Source organism: Atta cephalotes (genome assembly GCF_000143395.1).
Source record: "Atta cephalotes unplaced genomic scaffold scaffold00058, whole genome shotgun sequence".
In the NCBI taxonomy this organism is placed as follows: domain Eukaryota; kingdom Metazoa; phylum Arthropoda; class Insecta; order Hymenoptera; family Formicidae; genus Atta; species Atta cephalotes.
The window spans coordinates 1,042,316-1,052,930 of record NW_012130122.1 but is presented as its reverse complement, the minus strand read 5'-3'; the positions used below and the strand labels follow the sequence as shown (position 1 = coordinate 1,052,930).

At 27.4% G+C, this 10,615-nt stretch overlaps 3 protein-coding genes across 3 annotated transcripts in view; 2 read left to right on the top strand and 1 right to left on the bottom strand.

Annotated features, from left to right (window-relative positions):
- The window catches only part of LOC105623482, a 4,736-nt gene extending 3,345 nt beyond the window's left edge, over window positions 1–1,391 (top strand). Inside the window, exons 6-8 of the mRNA XM_012204876.1 lie at window positions 143–273; window positions 512–810; window positions 1,253–1,391. Coding sequence (XP_012060266.1) covers window positions 143–273; window positions 512–810; window positions 1,253–1,391 — 569 coding nt within the window. The remainder of the gene's footprint in view (window positions 1–142; window positions 274–511; window positions 811–1,252) is intronic.
- Window positions 1,392–4,345: 2,954 nt separating this feature from the next.
- On the top strand, window positions 4,346–5,898 carry LOC105623481 (afadin- and alpha-actinin-binding protein-like). Its single transcript, XM_012204875.1, has 5 exons — window positions 4,346–4,483; window positions 4,563–4,757; window positions 4,911–5,042; window positions 5,123–5,234; window positions 5,693–5,898. The coding sequence occupies exons 1-5, from the start codon at window positions 4,346–4,348 to the stop codon at window positions 5,896–5,898; spliced, it is 783 nt and encodes a 260-aa protein (XP_012060265.1).
- Window positions 5,899–6,891: 993 nt separating this feature from the next.
- Window positions 6,892–8,990, bottom strand: LOC105623523. Its single transcript, XM_012204915.1, has 2 exons — window positions 8,874–8,990; window positions 6,892–7,758 (listed from the first exon to the last, which is right to left on the bottom strand). The coding sequence occupies exons 1-2, from the start codon at window positions 8,988–8,990 to the stop codon at window positions 6,892–6,894; spliced, it is 984 nt and encodes a 327-aa protein (XP_012060305.1).
- Between the last annotated feature and the right edge of the window lie 1,625 nt (window positions 8,991–10,615).

The following is a 10,615-nucleotide window of genomic DNA, read 5'->3' as shown; positions in this document are numbered from 1 at the left end:
TACACACACACACACACACATACACACACACACACACACACACACACACACACACACACACACACACGCACAGAGAAAATAAATGTTACAATAAAAATTACGATAAAAGCTGTAAATTTTGTATTTCATTATTATTTTGCAGATAGCTTAGCGTTACATTGTGGATTGTGTATCTCCGGACAGACCATTAGCGACTGTACTCGGGCTTTGAGGAATATTAATACTATTTCTAATCGTGTTATGATTTTGCTTGGCTCGGTTGATGTTTATAATGTAAGTTAATTTGACTTTGCTCTATCTTTGTATACAGATTGATGACGCATACCAAGCAAACGTATACCAAGAATAAATTGAATATAAATATTATCCAATGTGTGAGGCTTACTTAAATTTCAGAAAAAAATTGCAATATAGATATAGAAAGCCTTTGAATAAATTTAAATTTATTATTTGTTTGTATCTGTAAAATACAATACAATTAGATTTTCATTAAATATTCGATCTTCTTCAGAACGCCACTTGCGAGGAAATGGTATACGATATGACGGAACTCTTGCAAGTTCTCCGGTCTAAGTTTCATCTTTCAAATACAGCCATCACTATCTGTACTCTTCCACCTTTGGCTAACCTCAGCATTTACGCTCATAAGAAACAAAGTATGGCGTTGCTTTCCTTCAACAATTGGATAAGATCTCTGACGGATGATCCGTCTAAAAGAGATCCATCTTTTATCAACTATTCTGTAATAGATTTATACGAAAAGTTCTGCTTTGACGAAACGTATGTCACAAACTACGATTGGTATCAAACGTAAGTACATCAGTAATCTAGTTTCTTCTAGATTTACAATCTTTTATATTTTTTTCATCTGTTTAATACTTTTATCATTATATACTGTTTATCATTTATATACTGTTTAATCCTTTTACTTGTTAAAATTAATTATTGCTTTAATTATCAAAATGTTTTAAAAGTTCTTAAATTATAATCGTTCAAAAATAAATTAATTTCTTGCAATGTAAATTTTTTATGAACGAAAAAATAAAAAACAAATTTTTAATCTTACTTAAGTTTAAATAACATCATGTTCATAGAATTTTAATTTAAAGCTTGATTATGGAAAAGTATGATATTAAAAGAAATTTTATTGAAAAACAATTTTTATATATGATGAATATACATATGATTTTGTAAATGTTCGTCTTTTATGTATAGTAAATAATCTTATATCTCATACAATACGTTTTTTTAGTCAAGCGCGTAGAGTGTCCGGCACCAAACATTCCTATGTACTGTGGAACATGAAGGGACGGAAGCGAACTATGAGCTTCATCTGCGAAGAGGAAGACACAGATCAATCCAGAAGTCCCAGCTCGTTGTCAATGCAATGAGTTATCTGAGATCTTTCGTATATAAACACCATACAAAAAAAGAAGCAGAACGGTACATCCTAGAGGCCTTATTCGTCATTCGGCGAAGAACGCTTTATTGAGGAACATCTAGGTGTACTCTCCTGCTTTCTTCGTAGATGTGTGCCTAAATATCGCAAACAAGTCCTGATTTATGTTTGAGACTATTCTGTCTATGAAGAAAAAAAATTGTATAACATCATCCGGATCAATCGTTTCATTGTCTAATATCTAATCGAGCAGCCATTTCGCATGAGAAATTAGTTCAACGAACAATGGCCGGATATATGGTCTCTGCTTTACTGCAAAGATAACTAAGCAGGGAGAAGTAATACATATGTTTTGTACACACATGTGTACAAGTATATAGTTTAAATATCTGTATTTTCAAATAGACGACAAGCTAATCGTCAGATTTAATTTCGTTTGTTCACGTGTCAAAGAAATGATTATTGACTTATATTTAGTCTGTTTTCAATTTACATAAGTATGATATCTCCTATTTGCGATTTAGAATTTATTCGATTCACGGCAACGGAAATGATTAAACAACAGTTCGATAACAAGCTCGTGTTTAAGTATTGAAAAAGTATAGTGTATTTTTATAATTAAATGCGGGTAATTTAAAAATGACACGCATACTTTTTTTAAAAAATCTTAACTTTTCCTAATAAATGGAGTGTACGAGCAAATTTTAATCGCATTCCTTGCCATATATTTAAGATTCATTTTTTTGTGATTACATATTTCCTATATATAGATTTCATTAATTATTAATATTCTTATATTCAATTTGATTAATTATTTATATGTTCAATTTTAATTTTAAAACTGTTATAAATTCAAATTTAAATAGCAATTAATTGATGTAAAAGGTTCATAAATTTCTTTATCAATTTTTAAATATTAAAATTATTATAGATTTAATAAAAGTCAATTATTTTCATTGTTAATAAATTAACGATCGTATTTTCATGAAACATGATCAAACGAAATTTAATAAATTACAATTATGTGATATATAAACTCTTACAAAAGAAATGTAATTATGAGAAGGAATATTTATAGAGGTGCAGATCACGTGTTTCTTTGTATGTGTATAATTATTTAATTGTTTGAAATATTATCTTTTATAATGTATTTTAATAAGTGTTTTACATGTGTTTAATATGCAAGCAAGTTTAAAAAATATAATATTACATTAAAAAGGAATTGAATAGTAAATTAATTTCATAGTTCAAATGAAATTATTTAAAAGTGATTATTATCATAATGCCAAATTTCAATTGCGAAGAAAATTTATGGAATGAGCAAAATAATTGATTTTAAAAATCGTTTCTTTGATTAAGGCTGAGAGAGAAAGAATAGCCTTCATGATTCAAAGAACGGAGAATTTTTAATTCAAAATTTATAAATTAAAAATGTAGCGTCAAAATTATCTTTAGGAATGAATGCGAGAGGTCTTTTAGCGGAAAGAAAAATATGTTTATTAATAAAATAAGACGTGCAATAAAAACATTGTGATAGTAATTGTTAGAGAATGTAAATGATATGAATAACACGCTATAGCTATATCTGTAAATTCTATTTGTAATTTTGGTAAAAATGTATATGATAAATAGACGCGCGCGTCAATTGTAATGGGGTGCACGTATTGTGATCAATAAATCACGAATACATATAATTCATTTATCTTTCTTCTGTAACTCCCTCTTTAAACGATCATTATATAATTTGCGTTAGAGATTTTACAGAATAGAATTATAATATAAATTATTCTAGAAAATAATTAATTTATAATATAAATTATTCTAGAAAATAATTAATTTAAGCAGAAAGCTAAACCTTCTAATTAGAAATCAGAGATAATCTTTATCTACCTTTATAGACATTTTGGGTATTAAAAATATTATTAATAGTATTTTTAATATTGAAAATAAATAATACTAACTAATCAGTATTAGTGTTAATTAAATTTTTATAAGGGTAATAAGTTAATAAAATTTTTTTTTAATTTTCAGTAACTATTAAATAATTAATAATTTGTTAAAAAATTTAGCTTTAATTAAAAATCTTACACATCCTTTCTCAAAAATTATCATCATTTATGTGTCTTCTTTGATCATAAAATTATGAGAATACATATTCGATATATCTATTTGGAAATAAGAATGAGTAAAAGAGAGAGGGAAATCTAAAATGTGGACATGCGCGGAAGTCATCGAAGAGGGTAAAGTATAAAGTTTAGGTTTCAGACATTTCGGTTAGCCATCGTAGGGGATTGTTGTATAGGTGTAGGAAGATCGGGGAGAGTAACAAAGTTATATCCGTGTAATGAAACAAAAAGGACGTTATAATATATAAGAACATTATAGTAAGTAATAATATGTTTAAAAAGGATTGATTAGGAAATTAATCTAAGATGAAATATCTGGGAAAGAGATATATATATATATATACATTTAAAAAGAAATGATTGAGGTTAGGAATAGAAGAGATCAATCTTCTTAATTAAAATAATTATTGTATGTATGTATATAATTATGAAACATCTTATTTGATTGACATAAATTAAGCGCAAAAATAAATGCAAATATTAATCTTTTAACAAATACATATCATTTATCATCATTGTAAAATATTATTTAGAGAAATTCGTACAATTAATTTTTTCGTGTATTCTTCTTTTTATAAAAATTTTAATAATTAAGAAAATATAAGTAATTATATTCTAAATTTTATTTGAAAAAGTTCATCATTTTAGTGAAAAATATACTGTCTTCTACAAAATGGCCATATTTTTTAATATATAGGTTTGAATATGCTTAGTTTTATATATATATCTTTGTAAGAGATATACAATTTTTATACAAAAAATGTTAAATTTTATTTTTATTTGCAACATAAATGATTCAAAAATATATGTGCAGATAAATATGAATGCAATTTCCACTGGTAATTACCTAAAGAGAGATCTGAGAAGTATGTTTGCTGTACGAAACAACTGTATTAGTGAAGAAACTGCATTCTGTAAACAAGATAATTTACAGCAGTCTTTGAATACACTGAATGAAGTAATGAGATAGATGACATAGCCAATAATCTTATTAGAATATGCTTATACTTGATATTGATTGATGTCTAAATTTATAGGAATTTGAATCATTCGGTATCTCATCGGTAACCATAAATAATGATTTGCAAACCTCAGAATCATTAAAAGATTTATCTGTACAAGTAATAAATGCTGCATGGAAAATGATACATAAACATAGATACTTAATGCGATTGCATGATCAATTGATTGATTTAAATCATAAAACTGTTAATGATAATGTTAATCTTAAGGTGAGTTTGCTTTTACTTAAAACATGAATAAGTACTGAGACATTTTATATTATTCCACGCAGCACAGTAAAATGATTGGTAAGTATGTGGAAATTAAATACTACTTAAGATATATTTTTAAATTGTAATGTGTAATTATAAATTTATTGATAGAATCATGTAAAGCGTCTGAAGGAAGATATACAAAAGAAAGAACATATGATATGCAAAGCAGAGGAAAGAGAAAGAAGACTAAATGTTAAATGTGAGGATGCATCACGTAATCTGAAGCAGGAAAGAGACGAGGTATGATTTGTTTAAAATAAAACTGATATTGATTGATTTGAATAATTTACAAAAATTAAAATATAATATCTGATTTATAGATACGAAAACTAAAGAAACAAATTCAGTTTAAAGAAACTCAACACGAGCATGAAATAAGAAGAATCACGCAGAGTAGTCAGAAGCTCCAAGAGCAGTTACAAAAGTCTGCTGGTTAGTTGATATCACGTGTTTCAGTTATTAATTTTTTTTAAATGTGGTTTTGTTCTATATTTACAATAATATACAATATTATAATATATGGAATCTATCTGAATTTTAATTAGTTAATGAATAGCTTCTTCTATTTTCAAATAAAATTGTCTTTGCACAATGATAAATGCAACCAGTTCAACTTTGTTGCGAATTGCTTAGTGGTCAGGGGTTAGCATTCAACTTGTTACATAATTATAGAAAATACTTTATATACAGAACATGCTTGATACTTAATGCATATCATCTCTAATAGTACAATTTATTAACAATATTGGTTTAATATATCTTCAATACACATTAATATTTAACGAATATATTGTCGTTGAATTGTGCTAATAGAGATGAATATGATCATAATTATATCGTATGTAATAAAATTCGAGATAATGAGATGTATAATGATTTTTTTGCTATAGGTTCTTTTACACCAAAAGATAAATTATTACAAAAAATTCATGAGAAGGAGCTAATTTCGTACAAACAAACTATTTGCCGTTTGGAAGAAAACAATAGGCATATGTTGGAAGAAATTAATAATCTGAAAGAAGCACTGGAATTACATCAAACTGGAATTGCTTTACATATTGAAGCATCTGGAGCTTGGACTAATGCAGATATTTGAGATATAATTGATATTTATAATTTATTTATAACTTGGACATACATGAAAAAGTGTGTATATTCCTAATAATACAGCAATACGGACTTTTGTAATAATATTGCTTTTTGTAAACAGAGCTTTAAATATTTTGAATAAGTTTAATGTTAATTTGTATGTTAATTTGTATGTTATAGAAAGATTTTGTTTAAAATTTTTGAATGAAATAAAGATGCTTTGTGATTTCCTAACTCATACATTTTGTTTTAATATAGATCTGTTCTCTTTATCTATTTTTTTCTTCTATACTTACAATTGTAATTAAATGAACAGTACATAATTATATTTTTGAAAGAATAAGAATATACAGGTCAATCAAAAAGAAACCGAGACTAGACCAATAAAAATTTGAATACTTACTTAATTAAATTTGGCTTTTTTAAAGGGTAGGTTCCTTTTACATATATAACTAATGTTAAACAAAGAATAGATTGAGGATTAAATGGAATAAGTAGAAGAATATTATCAAAATGTAATAAGAAAATAGCTTAAAAATTTGGCAAATTATATTTCCTCTATAGTTCATGAAGGAAAACCGATTATAACAACACAACGCAATACTTATTTGATTTTTTGCTCTTCACAGAAAATACAAATCATTATAGAAAATAAATATCTATAATTATTTATAATTATTTATCTAGTGTTATTATTGGATTTTTTTTGTTTCTCTTTATACTTCTTTATACAAAATTCTTTATATTATCATATGGAATCGCAGAATCCAGAAATGAATCCGAGTTTCTTGCTTAACAAGTAACTGTACTTTATCACTAAGTTATCCAGTGTCTATAGTATAATCACATGATTCAATGTCTAAAAATATGCTGTTTACATTTTTTTAAATTATTTTATATTTTGATCACAATATTGAATCGAGATTGACTTTTCACGAACCGATTTTATCTAGCCAGACTCAGATCATATATTAGTATTAGTATTAACATAGTAAAGGCATCAAAGATAGCGTATAAATATGAACTTTGTTAACAAGAAAATGTATATTGTGTTGACGCGAATAGGACACGAAGCCTGTCCGCTACTTATTGAACATTTGCAGTTGCCTGCTTTGCAGACCGTATTGTTTCGAATCGTGAGAAATTCCGTAAGAGGTTCTCCACGCTGATCGTTTCCTGGATAAGCTATTTCATTCGGTAATCTGTTATCTGTACTATCAATGCTCCTTGAACTAAGCCTCAGAGTGCTTTTGCCATCTGCGCAAATGCCGTTTATCACAATGGCAGTCGTGGTGACCAAGTTCATGCTTACGTTCGAGAAAATGTTGTTTTTTACAATGGCGACATCGCCTTGGATAGACATTAGTCCCGGTTTCTGCATTTCGAACTTGGAGCCAATGATCTCGATGTTTAAGAAATTGGCAAAATTCAAGGTTTCCATGACATTATACAGCTTGCTGTTCACTATGCGCAACTTCGTGCCCTTTTCGGAGACATTTAGACAGGACACTCGCTCGATTGTAACGTTCATCATAATGAAGTGCGAAATATTGATGTAGGTAAACTCTTCCTCGAGAGTCTCAATAAGCGTATTCTCGATTGCAAGCGTGTCAATAGCTTTCAAGAACATGAACGTATGACTCGCTATCATCGGTATCCGACCAATGTTCGAGAGCTTCAACAGTTTCATATGACTTGACGAAAAAAAGACGTCAAAATTCAGACTACCACTGATATTTTGAACTATTACTTCCTCAATATTGCTCGCCTCCGGAAAACTGGAGTAATGAAGGTTCACCGAAACGCAGCCTGTGATCGACACGCTGAGAGTGTTCGTGTAATCATATGCTTCTGGTAGAAAAAAATCCTAAAAAATTACATCTAATTAAGAACACTATATCCTCAATTATTTCATGTCCACTTATTTTATATTCTTATGTATTTTACTTTAACATTTTTACGAAGAGGTAATTATCCACCACGTACACTGTAAACGATAATGTTATTTCAAAGTTAATAAAAAAAGTAGAACAAAAAAAAAAGTACGTCGTAAAAATATTGAAGTGTTGAGATTTTTAGTCCCGCAAAATAAGTGAGAACGATAAGCTAAATATCAGTTTAAATTATAAAATAAATCTGTTATTATTGATAAGTGACTGTCTATAACCCTTATTAAAAGATAGATATGTTGATAATTATATAGTTATAACATTTTGTATATATAACGTTATATCCATCCATGTTTAATCAATTGAATATCAGAATCAATTGAAAATGTTTTTAATGGGCAATTTTTGTAAAAGAAGACGATGTTTCTTAAATAAAATTTCTGTAAACGAAAATCCGTATAGTTTTATTGCTTTTAAATAAAAATTTTAGAAAATTAATTTTATTCGTGTTAATAAAATACAACAATTAAGTTAATTGAGATTTAATTGAAGTAACTTCGTTATTTATTGATGAATTGAACACTTTTTATTGTTACCAAATATAAAAAATGTACTTATTTCATTTTAAATATAAAGAGTGTACGTACAATCAACTGTAAAAATCAGATATTTTCTTATAGTTTTAGAAGTTCTATAAGTATTCGATCAGTTTTGAAGTTATTGAAATTCTCGCCAAATACGATGTATCTTTTTATCTTAAATCTTACAATGTATATTGAAATTCTTCTCTTTTTATTATACTTAATTTAAAAAATTATACAATGCTAAAAAAGAGTACTCAAATTGGACTATAATGGAAAGTATAACTTCTTGTAATTCTTCTATCATCGTAAAAATATTTTTAATTCTAAACTAATTATTAACTACCTTATATATTTTTGCAAAAAAAACAATTGATATTCAATACATTTACGCTAATTGGCGATTTATTTCAAGATAGACCAATACATAAACATTTGTTGAAACAAAATCAAAATAAGTGAAGTGCAGAGATTATGGCGATATGATATGTTAGAGATGTTAATCAGTATACCTCGTTACCGATGCAATTACACGTAATCCACCTTTCATTATGCACTTGGCATTGTTCATTGATATTATTTGCAGTTGCGAACAATACTACAATGAATATTACAGCAAGTAGGGTCATTCCCATATTCAACGTACACGTTGTATCTGCACATAAAATCTCACTGTCGATTGTACTCATGCTAAAATTAGAAAGAGAAATATCTCATTTTTGATTAATAAGAGTATATACACAATCGGATTATTCTATGATTAAAAGGGGCTTTTTCTTTTAAAATGGAAAATAAATGGTTTTTGATTAAACGACATGCATTACAAATAAATATTAATTATTTGCATGTAAATTAAAAGCGAGTATATTAATATATTGATTGCTGAATATGAGTTATCGTAATTTTCGATGTACAGAGAGAAATGACGAATTATGAATTATCATGTAGCTGATATTTATAGGGCACAATATTAAATATGAATGCGCTCATAAATATAATAAATGTGACAAATATAAATAAACGTGACAAATATAAACAAAAAATATTGTCTAAAATAGGAACAAAAAATTATCCTGTCACAGAACAGAATTTTTATTAATAAAAAGCAAACATTAATGCAAAAAGCTTTTACAACAGAATATATTTTTAGAGATAGTAATAAAATTTTATTATGAGTTTTGAAAAAAATAGATATAATTAAATAGCATATTAAAATATATATATATAGTACACTTATATAATTTATATTTTAATATAAGTTATTATAATATAAGTACATTGAGTTTGATAGTAATAAAAGATAACATATTTTTATATATCTATTGTGGACAAAAAATGAAAAAGAAATGCTCTCACCATACTTTTGAATTTGACAATTTTCCGTACGGTAAAACTAAACTTTCTAGATTTCCATTGTCGTCTTTGTGTTTAAAAACTGTTTTATCCGTGCCTTTTGCAATATTTTTCTTTCAAGCTACTTTTGATATTAAATTTCAAATTTCTGATATGCTTCGGCGACGTTTCCCCGTCGGTGGATCCTCTTTTCAGGACGAACTCGCTAGAACAACGAACACCACTTCCTCGATGTTGAACGTATCGTAACGATAGCAGGCAATGACTATTTCGGAGGTCGTTTTGCCGACAGATGAATCCACGGTCGAGTGCGCGATTAAGATAGACAGTTCTTTCGTACCGCTTTTTTATGGAGATTGACATGCATGTACTGTTTGGTGAATATATTCCGGTGATTGTGAAGTTCTGCAGGGTTTGGTGCGCCAATTAGTATTATAGTCGGCCTGACAATGCCAGTATGCTTTTTGTCGCATGGTAAGACCGGAAGAACGCAGTCAGTTTGATAAAGAATATCTGAGAATTATTGTATATAATTATTGATAAATTGCGATATTATAATTGTTCTAATAATGTTATTCTATAAATTGTAATACAAATGTAGTGATTAGAAGCTATTTTAGAAGTTATTTTATAATTGTTGGCTTCAATGTTAGTGATTAATAATTATATAAAAATATTAGAAATTACCTTTTCTACATTTTTACATGATTATCATTAATGTAAAAATAAAAACACGTTATATTTAACAATATTATTTTAAATGTTTGTGTCTTGCAGCTTAAAACATTTATTTAGATGAATATTGTACTATATGCCACACATAGAAGGAATAATAAATACATCTTCAAATCAAATATTTTACAAAGATTATGATTTTTATAGAAACTCTCTCTCTCTCTCT